General features: G+C 41.4%; 1 protein-coding gene across 7 annotated transcripts in view; it reads left to right on the forward strand.

Moving 5' to 3' along the window:
• The window catches only part of CCDC62 (coiled-coil domain containing 62), a 27,514-nt gene extending 5,196 nt beyond the window's left edge, over positions 1-22,318 (forward strand). For 6 of the 7 annotated variants that reach the window (XM_007117172.3, XM_007117175.3, XM_007117176.4 and 3 more), the window contains 9 exons: positions 1,184-1,350; positions 3,663-3,764; positions 5,924-6,095; positions 8,099-8,200; positions 12,869-12,957; positions 13,308-13,423; positions 14,996-15,721; positions 18,544-18,700; positions 21,587-22,318. In XM_007117172.3, coding sequence (XP_007117234.2) covers positions 1,184-1,350; positions 3,663-3,764; positions 5,924-6,095; positions 8,099-8,200; positions 12,869-12,957; positions 13,308-13,423; positions 14,996-15,721; positions 18,544-18,700; positions 21,587-21,793 — 1,838 coding nt within the window. In that variant the 3' untranslated portion in view covers positions 21,794-22,318. The remainder of the gene's footprint in view (positions 1-1,183; positions 1,351-3,662; positions 3,765-5,923; positions 6,096-8,098; positions 8,201-12,868; positions 12,958-13,307; positions 13,424-14,995; positions 15,722-18,543; positions 18,701-21,586) is intronic. The other variant, XM_007117171.4, reaches the window with a different exon arrangement.
• Positions 22,319-22,409: the final 91 nt, after the last annotated feature.

The raw sequence follows: 22,409 nt of genomic DNA on the forward strand, positions 1-22,409 counted from the left end.
CGGATGCACAGGCTCAGCGGCCGTGGCTCACGGGCCCAGCCGCCCCGCGGCGTGTGGGCTCTTCCCGGACCGGGGCACGAACCCGTGTCCCCGGCATCGGCAGGCGGACTCTCAACCACTGCGCCACCAGGGAAGCCCAAGACCTTTTTAATACTTACCAGACTGGCAAAAAATATCAGGTATTGGTAAAAATGTGGAGCAAGGGAAGGCTCATTCACTGCTGGTGGGCGTGTCAGCTGGTACGGCTACTTTGGAAAATCATTTGACAGTTCTGGTAAAGTTGAAGATATACATAGCTATGGCCCAGCATTTCCACTTCTAGGAAATTTACTCACCCTTCAATATGCACATGACTTACCTAAGGATCTTGTCAATATGTAGATTGTGATACAGTAGGTCTGCGTATCTAACAAGGTCCCTGTGATGTCCCCGTTGCTGGTCCAGGGGCCACATTTTGAGTATCGAGGCTCTAGAGGAACTCTTGCAAAAGCACCAAGATGCTTGTAGGAGAATGTTTAGAGCAGCATTGTACATCATAGCTGCAAAGTGGAAACAGTCCAAATGACCACCAGTAGTAGAATGTATAAATAAATACATTTTGGCATGATCATAAATGATATTATACAGCAATGACAGTGCACAAACAGGAGTTACCTACAGCCACATGGATACATCTCAGGATCATAATCTTTTTTTTTTCGTCTGTGCCAGGCAGCTTGTGGGATCTTAGTTCCCCAACCAGGGATCGAACCCAGGCCCTTGGCAGTGAAACCGTGGACTCCTAACCACTGGGCCGCCAGGGAATTCCCAGGATCATAATCTTGAGCAAAAAAAGCAAACAGAAGAATTCATAGAGTAAAATTCCATTTACGTATGGTTCAAATTAAACTATTCTTAGGGATGTGGTCATAGATAGTAAAACTATAATAAAAAACAAGGAAATGAGTAAGATCAGGACAGTGGTTAGGAAGGTGGGAAATTGGAGAGATTGTGTTCAGGAAGTGACATACAGGGCCTTCTGGGTTGCTGCTGGTGTTCTGTTTCTTGACTAAGATACAATATCGTGCATTTCATAATAAAAACTTTTAAAAGAGGTATTTACCTTTAACCATGTGTTTTGAAAATAATGCATTTTCAGCTTCAAATCTGACCACAAATAAGTAATTGATGAAATCTCCCTCAGGTGAACTACATAAAAGAACTGAAGTAATCAGGTCACTCACAAAGAAGGTAAAAACCCTTGAATCGAATCAAATTGAATGCCAAAGTACTTTTCAAAAGACTCAACTACAGCTTCAAGAAATGGCCCAAAAGGCAACCCATTCCACTCTCCTCTCTGAAGACCTTGAGGTTGGTTATTTTTTATTTTTTTGCGGTACGCGGGCCTCTCACTGTTGTGGCCTCTCCCGTTGCGGAGCACAGGCTCCGGACGCGCAGGCTCAGCGACCATGGCTCTCGGGCCCAGCTGCTCTGCGGCATGTGGGATCTTCCCGGACCGGGGCACGAACCCGTGTCCCCTGCATCGGCAGGCGGATTCTCAGCCACTGCGCCACCAGGGAAGCCCTTGAGGTTGGTTTTAAGATAAGCTTCCCTAGCCCAAATTCTGTTTGTGTTTCAGTTATTGAAAAATTAGATTTGAATATTTCCATTAAAAATGCATGTGCATGTGTATGAAAGTATATACATCCATCCGTCATCATATTTTGTGTTCATTGTGGGGCTTTGGTTAGCTGCCAGTGCTATCTTGTCTTGGAGATGAAGCTTCATTACAGCCCTTTTCTAACTGTTAGGCCATCTGTTTGGTAGCATCTATCATTTTATCAACAATGGGTTATTTTAGAAAGCCTTTCTCAGATTCTGAGATCCATATCATCAAGTAGCTTCAAATTATGCTTTCTGAATAACTGTGTCTAATCTGATGAAACAAATATCTATATCACGTTAGTGGCATATTGAGAATAAAATCTGTAAGAGTGACTTTTCAGTTTTCATTTCTAGCTGGTGAGTCATCAGATATCTTTTGAGCTCATGCTTTTTGAGAGATGCAGTGAGAAAGGCTTTTTTGTTGTTCTTATAGCCTTCATATTCTTGTTTCATAATGATACTAGTATAGCTCTTGGTAATATAGTGAGTCTTAATAACTCATAATAATTGTATAGATTTTATGTCTAAAATTTTTTTCAGATTACTCTTCTAGACAGTTTCTAGCTATAAAATAAGTGAAAACTATTCTGGACTCTCTTGATATGTTGAATTAAAAAATGGAAGCATGTTAGTCAGCTTGGGCTGCCATAACAAAGTACCATAGACTGGGCAGGAATTTCTTTCCTCACAGTTCTGTAGGTTAGAAGTCCAAGATCAAGGTGCGGGCCTGGTCAGTTTTTGGTGAGGGCTCTCTTCTTGGCTTGTAAATGGTCACCTTCTTACTGTGTCCTCCTCATGTAGCAGGGAGAGAGACAGTACATGAGCAAGCTCTCTGGTGTCTTTTCTTATGGGGACACTGATCCCATCATGAGGGCCCCACTCTCATGACCTCATCTAAACCTAATTACTTCTCAAAGGCTCTACCCCCAAACACCATCACATTAGAGGTTAGGGCTTCATAGGGCTTCAACATGTGCTTTTGTGCGGGGGGTGCAATTCAGTCCATAGCAGGAAGATATTTTTTTTTTTTAGTTAATAAACTTTGTTTTTTAGAGCAGTTTTAGGTTCATAGCAAAATTGGGTGGAATGTACAGAGATTTCTAATAGACCCTGCCCCCTCCCCCAGCCAGCCTCCTCCACTGTGGACATTCTGCATCACGGTAGAACATTTGTTGCAATCAGTGAATCTACACTGACACATCATTGCCACCCAAAGTCCATAGTTTACATTAGGGTTCACTCTTGGTGGTGTACGTTCTGTGGGTTTTGACAGATGATGACCTGTATCCACCACTGTAATGTCATACAGAAGTAGTTTCACTGCCCTAAAAACCCTCTCTGCTCTGCTCCCTCCTTCTCTGCCACAACCCCTGGCAACCATTGATCTCCTTACTGTCTCCAGAGTTTTGCCTTTTCCAGAATGTCATAGAGTTGGAATCATACAATATGTAGCCTTTTCAGATTGGCTTCTTTCACTTAGTAACATGCATTTAAGTTTCCTCCATGAAGGTCTCTTTTAAAAAGCCTGATTATTCTTTTTTTTCCAACCAATAGACACATTATGTACACAATAATTATATCAAATCTAGATCTATGGGTAAAAAAAAAAAAACCCTGATAAGTGGGAATACCCCAATATGAAGTTATTTCAACATAGAGTAAAGATGCACAAAAGTTCATTAATGCTACATTATTTTAGCAGCGGAAGTCTCTTACTAATCCAGTTTTCATTCTTGCCAACCTGGAAGTATACATTAAAGACCATCAGGAAGTAGACATGTTTATAAGCGTAACTGATAGAATTCAGTAGGGAAAACTCAAGTACTGAGAAGATGCCGGGGAAAATGGGGAAATAGATATTTGTGTTCCTTTTTGATGACTGCTTAGTTAGCCCACTTTGTTACTAAACAAGCTAAACAGAGAAAAAACAAAACAGAAGAATGAGCACAGATTGTGGCTGGTGAGAGTAATGAAAGCTTTTAAATGACTCAATTAGTATTTTGTGTTGTCTCTCATAGGCTAGAAACGAAAATCTCAGCAACACATTAGTGGAACTTTCTGCTCAAGTGGGACAATTGCAAGCTCGAGAACAGGCTCTCACCACCATGGTAAAGCTGAAGGTAATTCAGAATCACGATACTTCCACTTTCCAGGCACTTTGTAGTTGATAGAGTATAGCAATGTACATTAAGTTACTGAAGTCCCACAGCGACTCAGATAGGTTGAGCTACCGATGTTGCTCTCTTCTTTTAAATTCTGGTTTTAGAAATGAGGGAAACAAGTTTAAAATGATGCCCCCAAGGCACTGAGAGGAGGCAGGACTGCACTCTGGGTCTCTGTCTCCAAGGCCCATTCCACGGTCCAGCATGCCTGCATTCAGCTGGTTTCTTCTGAGGTATCCATTACTGGGTCTCGTAAAGTCATTAGCTATCAAATTGCTTGTTAATATGTTTTTTTAAAATTAATTTACTTTTGCCTGCGTTGGGTCTTCATTGCTGTGCGCGGGCTTTCTCTAGTTGCAGCGAGCGGGGGCTACTCTTCGTTGTGGTGCACAGGCTTCTCATTACAGTGGCTTCTCTTGTTGCGGAGCACGGGCTCTGGGTGCGCGGGCTTCAGTGGTTGCGGCATGCGGGCTCAGTAGTTGTGGCTCGCAGGCTCTAGAGTGCAGGCTCAGTAGTTGTGGTGCACGGGCTTAGTTGCTCTGCGGCATGTGGGACCTTCCCGGACCAGGACTTGAACCTGTGTCCCCTGCATTGGCAGGTGGATTCTTAACCACTGCACCACCAGGGAAGCCCGTTAATATGTTTTTAATTGAGAAGAAAACTTAGCAGTCAAGTGGTTGATGTAATCACTAACATGCTATAAACAGTGATTGATAAAGTCTCTTCTATGTGGTAACACATGTGTTGGACAGCAGGTGACTAGAGGAGTGAGTTTGGTATAATGGGACACTCATGCTAATTCATATGTGATTTTTCCCAGCACATAAATGTTTTTGAGTGATCAGGGACAAGCTTTCATAAAATTAAAAAGAAAATATTAAAATCTAAAGGATTGTCTTTAATCAAGTAGTGACCAGTTTCCTGGCTTCAGCAACCCCTGCAGTGTCCATCATAGCAAACTCCTGGTGAAGCTGAAAAGGATTGCCTGACTGATGTGTCTGCAATGGCATTTGCTAAACTGTGTTCTTGTACTTAACAGGACTACTGTTTCTTTGCTACTGGTCTGATCACAGAGTTCCATCGGTTTTTGAATGGTCTGCCCAAACCCTATTTTTCCCATAAGTCCTAACGTGAGATGTGCAGACTGTGAAGTATTTTAGGGATGCATATAGGAGGCTCTCACAGAAACCTTTGTCCTTAAGCAAAGGTAAAACCTGCTAGTAATAGTATTTGCACATGAGTGGTGGGGGAGTACTTTTACTTATTATTTTTATACTTTCAGGGGTTATTTGACTTGCTTTTCAACAAGCACATAGATACCTTTCATGTAATTAAAACAACCACCTCAACAATAAGAGGTTCTGAATTGGGTCGGTTTGGGATAAGGTCTTGGTGTCTGTCATTTTAACAAGGTGAAAAGAAGGGGAGGAAGAGAGGGCCCATGGGATTTATCTGTAATGCAGAGGATAAGCCCCCTCAAGGACCACCAGCCTTCCTACTGCTATTACAGTTTCGTAGGTAATCAGATGTTTGCTTCTAAACTTTCTGAGACCGTAAACTATGGTGGTTCGTGCGTGGTTTCAGGGGCAGCCGGCCAAGTTCAAATCGGAACTCCATCACTAACCAGTTGTATAACTGTGGCCACTTTACTGTCGAGTCCTCTGTCACGTGGGGAGTAACAATAGTCCCTACCTCAGAGAGTTACCGTGAGGATTAAATGAGGTGACACATGGAAAGTGCCTGGAATGAAACCGGGTACACAATGAGATCTTTTTTTTTTTTTTTTTTAATTCTTTTTGGGGTACAGTTGATTTACAACGTTGTGTTAGTCTCAGGTGCGCAGCAAAGTGAACCAGTTATACATAGACATCTATCCACTCTTTGTTTTTAGATTCTTTTCCCATATAGGCCATTACAGAGTATTGAGTAGAGTTCCCTGTGCTATACAGTTAGGTCCTTATTATTTATCTATTTTATACATAGTAGTTTGTATATGTCAATCCCAGTGTCCCAATTTATCCCTCTCCCACAATGAGATCTTAATAAGTGTAGTGTTTTCTTATTGTTTAGTTGGAATTTTAAAATCTTGTGTAACAGTTTTCAAATTTGGTTTGTAGGACAAAGATATTATCGAGGCAGTCAATCACATTGCTGACTGTTCGGATAAATTTAAATTGTTAGAGCACGCCTTGCGCGATGCTAAGATGCTGGAGACCTGTCTTGTGAAAGAAAAGCAAGATTATAAGCAGAAATTGAAGGCACTTAAGATTGAAGTCAATAAGCTGAAAGGTAAGGAAGAGGCATAAACTTAAGCATTTTATCTTGGGAATATGTTTCTTCATTTGGGTTCACTTAATCTCATAACTGAGAGTAGGTCTGTTGTTAGCTTTAGGTCCTACCCTGAGATGTTCATTTCATTTGTATAGAATTATGCTGCAGTTTTTTTGTGTTTCGAGATAAATAACAAGAGTTGGGGGAAACTGCCTAATGCGTTCTATTTTAAAAATAATCCTGCCTTTGCTGTACCGGTTAGGATTGCTACTTTACGCTTTGCAGCAACCAATGACGGTACCTCAGTGGCATGCAACCACGAGCATTTGAGAAACTCATGTATCTGGAAGCCACATGGGAATTGGCTGGTCTCCGTTGGGCCCAGCTGAGCTGCTGCACTGGGGCACCTTCTCCTCCCCGGTAGGCTAGCCGGGGCATTTCTTCCCACGGTGAAGGCAGAAGCTTAAGAGAAGCACAAAGATGGGAGGACCTGTATATACCATCACTTCCCCCTCATTCTGTGGCCAAAGTGAGTCACATGGCTGAACCCAGAGTCAGGCAATCCTCTGTGGGAGGATTTACAAAAAATCGAGGGAGGGATGCAGGGAGGGGTGAGGCGTTACCACTGACAACACAAACTCCCAGAGAGGCTTTTTGGTGCGTGTTTTATTTTGGGGGGAATTCCTTTTGTGTCCTCCTGTTCTGTTTTCATTCTCACAGTAACCCCACAGTTTATTTTTCTACTACCTGAAGTTTTCTAATGAAACGAAGGCTGGGTATGCCAGATAGGTTAGTGCTATGTACTGGAATGTGGATCTAGGTGATGGAGTAAAAATTTATATTCGTCTGCAGAGCATGTGGAGGGAGGCCTACTTTTCTCTGGCCTTTCCCCACTGCGGGGCAGGGGAAGCTGTTGGATGGAGGCGCTATCCAGGTCTTAAATCTGCACCCAGACTGTCCCATTTATAAGTGGTCATCACATTAGACACGAAGACCGACCCCTGCTGTGGAACAAGCAAACTTAGAATGACAGAGCCGTGCGATGGCTCCACCTCTGTCCCTGGTGGAATCCCTCATGAGGCAGGGAGCTGCTGTTCAAATTGTGAAAGGCTATTGGGGCAGGTTTAATTTAAAAAACTCCACCTCCTAAAATCTTGTTCTTATGATGCCCTGACTTGTGGTAAATCATAATTTTGTCTCCATTTGTAGCTTCAGCTAAAATCGTAGTCATACTATAAGCCCCTTGACAGCAGGGACGGACTCTGTCTTCTCTTTTTTTGGATTCACAGTGAATAGCACAGCCCCTGGGGTACATGGTAGGCATTCGATAAGTATTTATTGAATGCTGTGTTTACCTAGGTAAGATTTAAAGTAAAAAGAAGTCTGTTTTATCAACTTTTATGTCTTATTTTATAAATTCAATATTTATTAAAAAAATAAAAGCAGCATCATGGATAGTGGACTAGAGAGTGAGGGAAAGAGACTCATTTAGTTTGGGTGCACCGGGAAGGCGGCTTTGAAGAGAACATTAGAGCTGAAACCTGGATGATGGGAAGAGCCAGTCGTGCAAAGATCTGGGCCAGGACCTTCCAGGCAGAAGAAACAGCAAATGCAAAAGCCCTGGTGTGGGTTTTGAGGTTGGGGCCAGTGTAAGGAACAGATTGAAAGGGCAGGGCCAGGCTGTGCAGGCCTTAAGATAATGAGTTTGGATTTCCTCCTAAGTGTAGCACAAGGGCTTTTAACAGAGAGGTGACGCCAGCAGATGGCCCTGATTGCTCCGTGGACAGTAGGCTGCAAAGGGAGAGGCAGGGTTCGAGCAGGGAGACAGTGGAAGCCTTGGCCAGGGTCACTGCTGGGGGTGCAGTGAGATGTTAGATGAGGGACATATATTGGCTGTAGATCCAACAGGACTTCATGTTAATTGGAAGCGGGTGCTGAGGACATGAGAGGTATTCACAGTGTATATTCTTCTAGGAACTAGTATTTATGTGAGGACTTTTTTTTCCCTTCTATTTGTGAAGAGGATCTAAATGAAAAGACAACAGAAAATAATGAACAACGAGAAGAGATCATTCGTCTCAAGCAAGAGAAAAGTTGCCTGCATGATGAATTGGTTTTTACTGGTAAAAATAGATAATTAGTTTAAGTAACCTGAATGTTCTATGATACTACCATGACGGGCTCAATGAATTGTACCTCTCTCAAAATACTTTATGTATTTAATTAATTGATTTTAACACCCTTTGAGAAATGATGAGGGACCAGGCAGGGAACGTTAAAGCTGTTATCATGCCTCCCAGTTCACTCTTTGTCTCCTCTTCTGTAAAATGAGGAGCTGCTCTCCCTTCTAGCTTGAATGTGTGACTATACTAGCTCACTAAAAACATAGTACTTGTGCTTAAAAATTCAACAAGAAAGAATCTTATGAGCCAAGTATTTGCAAATACTAGATAAAAATTAGGAATTCAACATTTTTTCAGTTTTGCAAATAGGTCACCTGTAATTATTACAGTTGGAAAATACTCATGTGTTTTGTTACATCAGTATGACCGCAGAATAATAATGTTGGAGATGAATTTTTCATGACTTAAAGGCAAGTTTGTCAGTAAGGTGTAACTTAGGCCCCCTCCTGATAAACATACAAGTGGCACTCCCCACTCTCCCTCACCGCCATGTTCTCCTACACTCTAACCCCAACCCACCCCAGTATGTCAGAGTTTCTAGCCTCTCCTTTCTCTGCTCCCAACTGAGAATCACTGATATTTAGAGCTTATCTATATATGGCCCTGACAGCCAAGAAGATTTTGTTAGACTTTAATTTTGGTGGTTTGTATGAAGAAAATCATAGGTTTGGAGGTAAAGTTCCAAATAGAAATTAAATGAAGGACTTCCCTGGAGATCCAGTGGTTAGGTCTCCGCGCTTCCACTGCAGGGGGCGCGGGTTCGATCCCTGGTCAGGGAACTAAGATCCCGCGTGCCATGTGTTATGGCCAAAAGAACAAGGAATTTAATTAACTAAGTGAACATGTTTGGGTCTACTCATACCTACCCTCAGTGTCTTTCCTGCTAGGACGAGACTACATTTCTATAAGTTAAAGGGCAGAATACAGTATTATATTACATTTTTTTCAAATAAAATGAAATTCTTAATTTTAATCTCATGTGATTAAAGATTGGGGAAATGCAGTTTTCTACCACTAGAGGTCACTATTTCCATTATTTCTAGGATTGCTGTGTCTCAAAGTAATTATGTCTTACATTGTTACAGATACTTACATAAAGATATACATATATTTGTACATCTACACAAAGATATCCATATGTTTGTAGCTTTACAGTTGAGTTCTCGCAATCTTTGGATGGGCATCTGTGTGCCAGGCACTCTGCTAGTGACTAAGAAGCTCGTAGGCCCAAAGAGAGTTCAGTGCTCTACAGATGCTGTGAATAAAATGTTGTGCGAGCTCAGAGGAAGGAAAAGCATTTACAGAACATTTTAATAATCTCCTTTCTTTTTGGTTCATCTGTTTTTACTCATACATTCTATTATGTATTACTAGGTAAACTATATGTAATTTGTTAGATAATACTCTAATAAATCCATTTTGTGAAATTTTTTTTTAATCCTGTCCTAAACTGATTTCTTAAATATCTTTTCCATTCGTACCACTGTCTCAGAACAATTTTTGTGTGTTTAGATTATAAAAGTGAATTAAAGCCTGAAAAGAATTTTTAAAGGCTTAACATGATAATATGCTATCAGGTGTCATGGCTAAAGATTAACACATTTTATTCAAGGTTGGAAGATGTCTTAAAAATGTACTTTTAAGTTCAAAACTTCTTTTTCCTCTTGTTGAAGATGAAGTTCTTCACATAGGCTTAGAGACATGTTTCATTTGTACATGTTGCTTATAAGAAGTTTGCAAATAAAACAATGATACTAGTTTACATTTCTGTGGCCCTGCGAGTCCCGTAAACAAGGCCCTGTGAGACTGAGTGAAGGTCTCCCAGGCAGTAAAAGGCACAGAAGCTTGATCAGAATTTGGCAGGTCCAGTCTTCAGCACCCTTTCCTTTGTGCTGTCTCCCTTAGGCTGCCCGCTCAGGCAGGTGTCAGCAGAGTTCCATAACTCTGTCTACAGTGACCAGCTTGTGAAATAGGCAGACTCACTCCACTTTGACCCCAGATAACCCAGCCACTAGGAGAGTGTCAGATCTAAGGAAACAATTCCGTTTCAGGCAACAGTAGATTATTCTGAAGTCAGATTAAGGCAGGATTGAAATATATTTAAAATTATCCTGGAATGCCAAATAAAGTAGCTGGCTTTTGTTTAGGGGCCGTGCTGTGTCCAAAACAAGTATCTCTGGGTGCTGGGAATGCACCCAGTGTGTGATCATGCTGTTAAGGGAAGAGGTGGGTAGAGCTGAGAGCAGCCCTGAGTCCCAGACGCCCTGAGGGCGTCACTTCCACCGGGAAAGAGCTACTGGTTTACTGTTTTCTTTGTGCATAGAGTTGAATTCACATAAACTACATGCGACTCTACATAAACATTGCAAGTGCACTACTTTTATAGGCTTTTGTTATGGTGTTGACTCACCTAAGGCAAAGAAATAAATTCAGAATTGAAGAGACGTAAGTTTTAAACCCGACACCGTGGCTTTCACCGTGCCACGTTCTCAATTCTGTGCACGAGGATTACCTTTAAAAGTAAGATGATGCGGGACTTCCCCGGCGGTCCAGTGGTTAGGACTTTGCCTTCCAATGCAGGGGGTGCGGGTTCGATCCTTGGTCGGGGAGCTAGGATCCCACATGCCTCTTGGCCAAAAGGCCAAGTCACGGAACAGAAGCAATATTGTGGCAAATTCAATAAAGCCTTTAAAAATGGTCCACATCGGACTTCCCTGGTGGCACAGTGGTTAAGAATCCGCCTGCCAATGCAAGGGACGCGGGTTTGATCCCTGGTCTGGAAAGATGCCACATGCCGTGGAGCAACTAAGCCCATGCGCCACAACTACTGAGCCTGCGCTCTAGGCCCGCGAGCCACAGCTACTGAGCCCGCGTGCCACAACTGCTGAAGCCTGCGTACCTAGAGCCCGTGCTCCACAGCAAGAGAAGCCACCGCAATGAGAAGCCTGCACACCGCAACAAAGAGTAGCCCCCGCTCGCCACAACCAGAGAAAAACCCACTTGCAGCAGTGAAGACCCAATGCAGCCCAAAATAAATAAATAAATAAAAATTTTTTAATGGTCCATATCAAAAAAAATCTTAAAAAAAAAAAAAAAGCCGGTGCTGCAGACCCGTATCAGAAGGGCTGAGCTTTAAGCGTGTTTGGCTAGGAGGTGGTGGCTTCCATAGATCCCTCCTCACGCTTTATTCCGCCTGGTCCCCAGTGACCGCCAGCAGACACTTTGCAGGAAAGCTGTCCACATAGAGTTGCTGTCTCCAGCCAAGCTCATGCCTTTGTCCTTAAATGGTTTCTGTGACGCTCCAGATGTAAAGCGATAATAATAAATATTTGTATTCTTTTTCATCCATGAGAAAAATGACATGTGGAAAAGGTGCTTTGTTAATAAACCATAGAAGTTGTACATTTTGATTTAGGCTGCACCTGATTGACTCAAAACCTATTGATGTATTAATAACTAGAGGGTCATTTTATGCATTTAGCTTGAACTTCTTATAAAGATAGTGGGTTTTTTTAGGTGAGACATTTGTTGTTGATCTATCACTTCTATGTGAATGAAATTATTTCCCTTTAAGCATAATATTAATATTTTTTTCCCGTACAAGTCTTTGTATAGCACTTTAGATCTTTCCTTTCTGGGGGTTCTCATCTGCCAAGTTCTGAAACTTTTTAAAATACTGATTTCTCGTACCCCAACTCTAGTAACAGCGAAGTGTCTGCGTTTCAGCAGAATGTTTATGGTCTTTGTAAAAGAATGAAGATTTTAAAAAAACCAAAACCTCTGTTCTGTCTTTTTGTGCTAGAAAATTGAGTATATAAATAAAATATACTATGTATATTAAAGAAAATTCTGGATCTCAATTACCCATCAGGTAAAGAGTTTTCAAGAAAAACAAAGTCTGTAAAGGAGTGCTGGACTTTCATTAAAATGGAAAGACAAGTTTGTCTACCTATGGGGTCACCTCATAGGTCCAAACATCTTCAGTTTTTGCTCAGTGAGAATACATACAAGTGGCCTGATTGTGAGATTATATCAGATTGACTTACATACTGGTGAAAATAGTGATTTTTTTTTTTTTTTGCCCCTTGTAATGTTAGTTTTTTTTCTGTTGGTAAAGATAATATGCTGTTTGGATTTTTACAAGGAAAATGCATTTCTAAGTTACCTGTGTAAGGTGAATAAGTAAGTAAAGAATAAAGTAATATGTATTAAATTTAGAAACCACCCCCTCAAAAAAAAAGAGGAAAATAATTGTCATTAATCCTTCCATCTAAAAAATAACTTAATTTGATACTTCAATATGCTTGCTCTCAGCCTTTTTCTATGCATATCTACATACAGACACACACATGTAATTTGAGCAGAGAGTTGGTACGGTTTTGAATGCTTTTTTGACTTGACATTAATTATATTGTGAAAGTTTTCAAATTTGGTGAAGGATCTAGTCAGAATCACTGATTAAAGCTCTTTCCAGCCATCCATTTTGCAATTTTAAAATTCAGGAAGGAGGGGAAAAAAGTTAGCCGCGCGTAAAATTGTTGGAAATGAAGAGGTTTGTGTTCATATGGGCTGGTGAAAAACGTTTTAATAATATTTGTTCTTAAATAGTAGAGAGAGAAAAAAGGAAAGACGAGTTACTGGATATCGCAAAGTCAAAGCAAGAACGCATGAGCGCAGAGCTGCATAATCTGAGACAGGTAGGTTCCCGCTTACCCTTCTCTATTAGGTGGGAAACGCTTATAAACAAACATCAAATTAGGAAAAGTGTATGCCCAGTGATTTCGTTTATGAGGCTTTTGGAATCCTGACTGCATTAAAGGTGTATCATATTAACCTAGCAGATAGGGTCTTGCTTATGGTAATTAAAGGTCAGGAGACTAGTTACATTAACAAATCTCAGTGCTAACATAGGAAAAATAAAAGCAAACATATTCAGCATAGTTCTTTAGTCACTATCTGATCTGTTTTGGCATTTGAAAGTGCCAGATGTTGGCTCAGTTTAGCTTTGTTGTTACACTTTATTTTGATTTATCAATATCTACGGCAGATTTACATAAAACAACAGCGTGATCTGCAGTTTCTTAATTTCAACGTGGAAAATTCTCAGGGATTAATACAGATATATGACTCAAAGATGGAGGAATCAAACGCCCTGGAATCCAGGTAATCTTAGTATGATGCTATTAATATGGTCTTGTACTTTATTCCATCATTCAGTCAATATTTGTTAAGTACCTGCTGTGAGCCAGTTCTTAACTACTGCTTGGTAGGTAGTAGGGAATAAATATATGTGAGCTAATCCTGGGTTGTAGTGAGAATTTTAGGCATGATCTTAATTTAACCATTTGATTAAATTCATTAAACACATTATTTGTGTGTTTGTTGCGTAGAAGGCTTTGAGCTAAAGTAGACATTACAGAGATGAATCATTTATTCATTCATTCAGCACTCAGTATTTTAGGCACGGGCTAGGAATAGGGAAAATGAAGATATATTGGGCATGGCTTAAAATAATGCCAGAGAAGGGTATAAATAACTGCAGTAGAAGTTCAGCTGAGGGTGATCTCTGCTCTCAGCTTGATTTTCCAATTTTCCTTGTTAATAGGAGGAGACGTCTACGCCTACCTATAAAAGGCAGTGTGTGAATTAAATTGGTTTCTGTAAAATTAACATATAAATATATGAGGTCTGGTTTAATGTAACAAGCATACAACTGCCCCACAGTTAAACTGAGTCCACTTTTACAAGCAGAAATAGTACAGGGAGTCATGGAAAGGAACAGGAATTCAGGGAGTTCCCCATCACCGCACATAGGAGGAGAAGCTGGGCTGGATGACGCAGCTCCATTCCGCGGAGGGTGGGGTTCAGGGTGGGGCTGGTCAGAGTTGCAGGGAGGGATGCGAGGAGCCTCTGTTGCTACAGACAGTAGAACTGGGGACTCACCTACACTTTGCTGCATTTGCTGTACTCTTTTGCTGGGGGTTGTTGCACCATTGCTCTGTATCCCAGCTGTGGCTGCTACTAATAAACACCAGACCAACCCAGCGACCTCTTGCAGGCAGAAGCCCCTGACCTATTGGCTTTTTCCTTTTTGCACTGCATTTCCCCTGGGAGGTACCTGGGCTAGATGATTGAGGTTATTCTTTTTTTTTTTTTTTTTTTTTTTTTTTTTCTGGTACGCGGGCCTCTCGCTGTTGTGGCCTCTCCCGTTGCGGAGCACAGGCTCCGGACGCGCAGGCTCAGCGGCCATGGCTCACGGGCCCAGCCGCTCCGCGGCATGTGGGATCTTCCCGGACCGGGGCACGAACCCGTATCCCCTGCATCGGCAGGCGGACTCTCAACCACCGCGCCACCAGGGAAGCCCTTAAGAATCTTTGACAGAACTTTTATATGTATGAAACAGTGAATGATATAGTTATAATAGGCAATTCGCTATCTGATTAATTAGATACATATTAATATATACAGTAAGATAATGATTTGCAGTATGGATAGCCAGTACAGTGAACGTTAAGAATGGGAAGAGAGAAGTGGGTATGGTGGTCAGCAAGACTTCCTGGAGGCGGTTGGGCTAAAATTGGGCTCCGAAGAATATAAAAATTCTACCTCATATTTTCAACTCAGACAAATGGGTCTTACTAGGGTTTAGCTCAGCTGATGAGGTTTGAGTGAAATATTTAGAACGACAGTATCAAGTGTATGTTATAACTTCCGTTTTTTGTAATGCCACCATAGCAGAGAAATGTGTTTATCAGACCTTGAAAATAACCACCTAAAAGTCGATTTTAAGAGGGAGGAAAATCAGAAGTCACTGGTTAAGGACGAAAAATTTGAGACCACGTTGGTTCAGCAAAATAAGTCAGACAAGAGCTCTTATGATGTATGCAAAGAGAAGAAACTACAGGTTAATACTTCATTTGGGGGAAAAAGTGTAATTGCTATCTCATCTCTATTTGCAAAAGACTTAGTGGAGAAACAAAAGTCTTGGTCTCTGGGAGGAAAAATCCAGACTGAACCCGAAAACAAAAGTGCATTTTGCAAGATCCATGCAAAATCACCAAAAGGTAATGGAGTTGGGATTCAGAACGAAGAGAAACAACTCTCGGAAACATCAGCATCTGTATCCGATGAAAAGTGGCATGACGTCAGCCTTTACCTGGGCCTGGCCAACTGTTCTGGTTCAAAACAACCAGAAAAGCTAGATGTCGAATGTCAAGATCACCTGGAAAGGTCTGGAGTCTCATGTTGCCATAAAAGCAAAGCCTGTCTGGATGAAAGTGACATGTGGGAATCCAAGTGCTGCCACCCGAGTAACTTTATAATCGAAGCTCCAGGCCACATGTCTGACGTGGAATGGATGAGCATGTTCAAGCCTTCCAAAGCGCAGAGAATCGTGCGCCACAAATCCGTGTGCACTTGTTCGGAAAGTGCCAGTGGAACCAAATACAACTCCTCTACAAGGTCAGTCTCGTTTCATGTTTGTAAACACCCAGGGAGCCTACTTAACTGTTTTGAGAAGTATAAAAGGGCTGCAGTAGCCACTTCATGCCAACTGTGAAACGGAAAGCAGTGTTTACAAACAGAAATTGCGTTTGACAAACCGTTTCCTCTTTTCGTCACAGGGTAGGCTGTTGAGTTTTTGATTGTACAGAGACTGTATTGGATTCCAGTGAGAAGTTTGTGTCTAGGACAGCTTCTGAGGCAAAAGTTCTGCTTAAAAACAAAGCCAGTTGTCATGAGCTGAGCAAACATGTTTTATTTTAAAACAAACGGGGAGGTCACTTTACAGAGTAGAATGCTGCTCTAGAGCATTCCTCAGCCAGGATCCTTTTGAATCGATAAGCCGTTTCTTTCATGTCCAGATTACATTCCCTAGACCCCAGATAAGACATTCTTTTTGCCCCCATTGGCTTATTTACACATCCAACTGCTTTGGCCTTTGTGTTCACTTTACATTTCCCAAACTTTCTTACTTTTAAAAATCATGCAGGAGAAAGAATATTTGTATTTAATAAGCTGGTAACAGTTATTGGGTTTTTTTTTCCAGTTTTATTGAGATATAACTGACCTACAGCACTGTATAAGTTTAAGGTGTTCAGCATAGTGATTCCAGTGCATCAGGAAGTGATGACCACAATAAGTTTAGTGAACATCCATCATCTCATATAGACACAAAATAAAAGAAAAAGAAAAAAATATATTTTTTCCTTGTGATGAGAACTCTTAGGATTGATTTACTTTCTCAATAACTTTTATATACAACCTACAGCAGTGTTAATTACATTAATCCTACTGTACATGAAATCCCTAGTTCTTACGCGTCTCATTAACTGGAAGTTTGTGCCTTTTGACCACCCTTATCCAACTGGTTTTTTTAAGAGAAAAAAAAAGGATTAGTTATTGGCATATGCTGCATTTTTCAGGCTCATCTTAGTGTTCGAATTGCTGAATCTTGTAGTTAGTTGAGGGGTGCTACGCTAATGTCTGCTGTTGTTAAAGGAAACCTAGCTCTTTGATCTTAAATTACAGAAAGGATGAAGCCTCTGTATTGAGAGCCTTATTTTAATCATCACATTGACTTTCATAGGACTCTATGATTAAACTTCCCTTCTGGTAGTTTCATTGTTTGGATTATCGTTTGGCCCTTTTAGAAGCCTGAGTCGCTTAAAAATCATGCAGTTATTCTGTCAACAAAAACTGGTTGTTACACTAAATATTATCTATTCATATTTGGTCTTTAAAGATCACCTTAGATAATTGCAAGTACCGGGAGGGCACAACTTCCTATTTTTCACTGTTGAACAAGAACACGCATATATTAAGGGAAAAGCTTGTGTTAAGTAGTTTTAAGAGCAGAGTGGACACATATTAAACTTCATGTATGAAAGAAATTCAAAGACAATTTCAGAGTTTTCTTTCAAGGCCCTTTTGACCTCCGCGGCTTGAAATGATTCAAGTGACGTCTTGTTCTGCCAGCATCGCATGACAAACGCGTGATTAAGTGGAAAAGATAATGATGTTTTCCTGTTTTTCCTTAGATTATACGAGCTGTGTACCTACTTCATCATCTCACTAAAATGTTCACATTTATACCACCACTCCATTTGCCGTGCAGGGGTTTATGTGTGGAGGGAGCGGCCGCCGCAGCCTGCTCTGCCTGCCTTACGGGACCTGTGGGAGGAAGAGGTTTCCAGGGCCTTGTGCTCTCAGCTCTGCTTTGAGCCCAGTGTTAACAACACACCAGAAACTTAGCTACAGGTGTCTCTTCGCTAACTACTGAGACCCTATGGAAGAATCAAGGACCCACAACAGTGCCATTCTGCCTTCACAGAAGGACTTGTAAAAGACCATTAACAAAAATCAGTCTCACAAACCAAAAACCTAAAATCTTCAAATGTTTAACCTTATGCTGTATTCATTTCTTTCCTCTCTTTTGGATGATCCCGTCCTCCCTCACACCTTTTTTTTTTTTTTTTTTTTTTTGGTACGGGGGCCTCTCACTGTTGTGGTCCCTCCCGTTGCGGAGCACAGGCTCCGGACGCGCAGGCTCAGCGGCCATGGCTCGCGGGCCCAGCCGCTCCGCGGCATGTGGCATCTTCCCAGACCGGGGCGCGAACCCGTGTCCCCTGCATCGGCAGGCGGACTCTCAACCACTGCGCCACCAGGGAAGCCCACGCCTTCTTTTCTTTGCTTTTTTTTGTGGGGGTGGGGAGGAGGGCAATTCTCTCTTCTGTAGTTACCCTTGAACGAAGAATTTGGTTTTAATTCTTACTGCTAAAGGTATGCATTCATTTATAATATTCTACACAAATATTCTGCTCAAGTCTCTAATGTTCTATTCAAACTTGAGCTTCATCATCAGAAAAGAAAACTTTTTTTTTTAAAAATAAATTCATTTATTTATTTTTGGCTGTGTTGGGTCTTTGTTGCTGTGCGCGGGCTTTCTCTAGTTGCAGCGAGCGGGGGCTACTCTTCGTTGCGCGGGCTTCTCGCTGCGGTGGCTTCTCTCGTTGTGGAGCACAGGCTCTAGGCACGCGGGCTCAGTAGTTGCAGTTGCACGGGCTTAGTTGCTCCGCGGCATGTGGGATCTTCCTGGACCAGGGATCGAACCCATGTGCCCCACGTTGGCAGGTGGATTCTTAACCACTGAGCCACAAGGGAAGCCCCTTTTTTTTTTCTTTTTTTTTGTCCTGTCGAGATACTTTCAAGTATAACAGTATTGGTGACATGTGTTTGCTGTTGTTTCAAGATGCCTGTTTTTGTTTTTGTTTTATTATTCACAGTGAGCTGATTGCCATCCAGCAGTCCCGCTGTTTGGATTCTTCAAAGTCTGCCTTAAGAGAGGATGAGAAGTTGATAGAGACGGAGTCCTCTTCTGATAAAAAGAACTCATCTAAGATTTTGTTAGTCAACAAAGATGCAGCATTGCCCAGTGAAAAGGTTTGTATTTCGCTTAGAAATACCCAGCTTATTCAAGCAAGACTTCTCCCCAGCATACTTTTAATTCTCCTAGAGCACTACTGTTGGTGTGCTTAATTTTGGCTATTCTTCAGGGTTTTTTTGTTTTTTTTTTTTTTAATTATAGGACTTTATATTATTTAACTGAAGTCATAATTATTTACCTTCTCTTTTCTTTAAATATCCTATAGATAACTTCAGGTAGGATGTCCCTCAGGCCCTCCAGGTGATTGATATATCTATTTTTAGTAAATATTTTAAACACACAGAAAATGAAAAATACAAGTAACTATGTACTTACATTCCGATTTAACATGTTGACATTTTGCCATGTTTGCTTTATTTTTCAACTTGTTAAAGAAATAAAATGTTACAGATAAAGGGTAAGTTCATGTGCCATTCTGCCTGTGCCTACCCTCCACCCCCACCAGTTAACCCCTACCCTGAAGTTGCATCCATGCTTGCTTTATGCTTTTATGTTTTACATAAAAGTGTACACTTAAGGGCAGGAATAGAGACGCAGACGTAGAGAACAGACGTGCGTACACGGCGCGGGGGATGAATTGGGAGATTGGGATTGACATATATACACTACCATGTGTAAAACAGACAGCTAGTGGGCACCTGCTGTATAGCACAGGGAGCTCAGCTCAGTGCTCTGTGGTGACCTAGATGCCGGGGGGTGGTGGGAAGGGGTGGGGGAGGGAGGGAGGGAGGTCCAAGAGGGAGGGGATATATGTATACATATAGCTGATTCACTTCGTTCGTTGTACAGCAGAAACTGACAGAACGTTGTAAAGCAACTAAACCACAATTTTAAAAAAAACTACATACTATTGTTTTCTTTAAAATGTACATGAATGGTAAACTGCTGTCTATATCCCTTTCTGATGTGATTTTCCAGCTCTGTCAGTGTTTTGTGACCTTCATCTGTGCTGACACTGTGGACCTCGCCTCTTCATTTTGATTGTTGCTTGATGTGCGGTCCAGTGATTGAATAAACCGCAGTCTGTCCACGCCCCGACAGGCAGTGAGGTTGTGTCTACAGTGTCATTATTGTGGATGAGCCAGTGTCTTCATCATGAATGGGGTCCCCCTTGCAGGTGGTTCGTAAAGAAAATAAGTTCAAGTAAACTGAGGTATTTTGGGTGTTATTTTGGGAAGATATCCGGCTTTGAAATCAAACTCATCTGTGTTCAAATCCCAGTTTTGCTTTGTCTTAGCTCAGTGACGTTAGTACAGTTATTTAATTTCTTTGAGCCTCAGTTTCTTCGCCTGCAAATATGCAATTATAACATCACAGTTGCTTGGTTTAAAGGGGATATTGTAGGGCCTGGCCCCTAATGGGTATTTGATGAGTGTTAGTTCTCTTTGTTCAAAATTGACTGCACCCAGTGTTGACTAGAACTGGGAGTGCCTGGGACTCTTGTTCACTGACGGTGGGAATGTAAATGGTAGAGCCACTTTGGAAAACACTTGGGTACTTTCTATTAAAGAACTACTTAAAAAAAAATTAAATATACACCTACCATATGACCCAGCTGTTCTACTCCTTAGAGAAATGGAAACATACGTCCACATAAATATTAAAGCAGCTTTATCTGCACTAGCTAAAAAAACTGGAAACAACCCAAATATACTGCAGTAGGTGAATAGATAAACTGTGGTGTATCCATACAATGGAGTACGTCTCAGCAATAAAAAGGAATGAACTATTTATACACATACAACATGGGTAAATCTCCAGATAATTATGCTGAGTGAAAGAAGCCAGACAGACAAAAGTATGTAATGCATCTATCTAAAACTCTAGAAGATGCAAACTAATCTCTGGTGACTGAAAGCAGCTCAGTAGTTGTCTGGGAATGGCGAGGAGGCACTCACAGAGGCAGGAATTCCAAGGGGCCAAAGGCGTGATAAATGCGACCCATATTCATTGTGGGGATGGCTTCATGGGTGTGTACTCACGTACACATGTATGTAGGAACTCATCAGATTGTACGCTTAATTAATTTAGTTATTTTTGGCTGCATTGGGTCTTCGTTGCTGCGCGCAGGCTTTCTCTAGTTGTGTCGAGCATTAATCATATGTCCACTGTGGAAAACTCACAGATTGTACACTGTGGAAAACTTTTTACACAAAGTTGAAAATTAAATAAGAATAAACTAACGCATATTTCCACTTTTTTTTTATTTTTATTATTTTTAAAATTAATTAATTAATTTATTTATGGCTGTGTTGGGTCTTCGTTTCTGTGCGAGGGCTTTCTCTAGTTGTGGCAAGCGGGGGCCACTCTTCATCGCGGTGCGCGGGCCTCTCACTATCGCGGCCTCTCTTGTTGCGGAACACGGGCTCCAGACACGCAGGCTCAGTAATTGTGGCTCATGGGCCCAGCTGCTCCACGGCATGTGGGATCTTCCCAGACCAGGGCTCGAACCCGTGTCCCCTGCATCGGCAGGCAGATTCTCAACCACTGCGCCACCAGGGAAGCCCCTCCACTTATTTTTAAAAGCTAACAAGCCTTTAGTGTTAAAGTTGCATTTTTTTAAGTATTTTGACCTGGTAATTACAGCCTTGGCAAGTTGATTTAAGAGAGGTAAACAATGCCTAGGATTCTTTTATCACATGGATGTTACTTAATTAGTTGTAGTAAGTTCTGTTTGAGTCAAATTATTTAGCAAAGTAGGTGCTAAGAAATAAATGGAATTTGGTTCTTCTAGTGTTTAATGCCCTGCTTTGGTATGTAATACCCAAAGTCAAACATTAATGAACAGTTAACATTTGTGTTTGTTACATTGTACTTGTAAACATAAACAATGAAAAGTGCTTCTTGATTTCATGAATGCTTGAATTGTGTTGTTTTCCCAGGATGATTTTTCTCCCACGAGTAAGCTTCAGCGTTTGCTGGCAGAATCCCGTCAGATGGTTACAGATCTGGAGCTGAGCACCCTGCTCCCCATCAGCTCTGAGAATCTCAGCAGCAGCGCCAAAAATGTACGTGGTTCCTTTTCTTTCGACCCCATCTGTAGTATCCGAACACTCCAGTCGTTGTGCGCAAACGTCCCTTTCTGTTAGAATGAAAGGGGAAGAGGTAGCAGGCTGGGTTTAAGGAGGAAGAGAAAGTCATACTCAGATGTCGCCACACCCAGACTTCCTCTTTCCAGTTACCTGGGCACATGCACGTACATTCTGGGGGATTTAAAAAAAATATTTTATTGTAGAAAATTTCAAATACAGATGTAGAAAGAATACTTCCAATCACAGAGCTTCAGTAACCATCAGCTTTCTGCTGTTTTGTTTCATCTTCCCGCATCCATACCTGTTTTCTCCTGAAACATTTTAAAGCAAATCCTAGACATCGTATCATTTCACTCATATGTACTTCATTCTGTAGCTCTAACAGATAAGGACTTTTTTCACACCCAGCCAAATTAACAGGAACTCTTTAATATCGTCTAATGACTAGACCACGTTAAGGTTTCCCCATTTATCTCAAAAATGTCTTTTTACTGCTTATTCAAATCAATACTCAACTGAGGTCCATACTTTGCGCTTGGATAAGTCCCTTAAGGTCACACTTAATCACTAACAGTTCCTTCTCCTTCCCTCCCTCCCTCTTTCCTTCCTTCCTCTTCCTCCTCTTTCTTCTTCTTCTTTCATTGTTTTTTTTTTTTTTTTTTTTTTTTTTTGC

The sequence above is a fragment of the Physeter macrocephalus genome, chromosome 19 (assembly GCF_002837175.3).
Source record: "Physeter macrocephalus isolate SW-GA chromosome 19, ASM283717v5, whole genome shotgun sequence".
NCBI lineage: Eukaryota > Metazoa > Chordata > Mammalia > Artiodactyla > Physeteridae > Physeter > Physeter macrocephalus.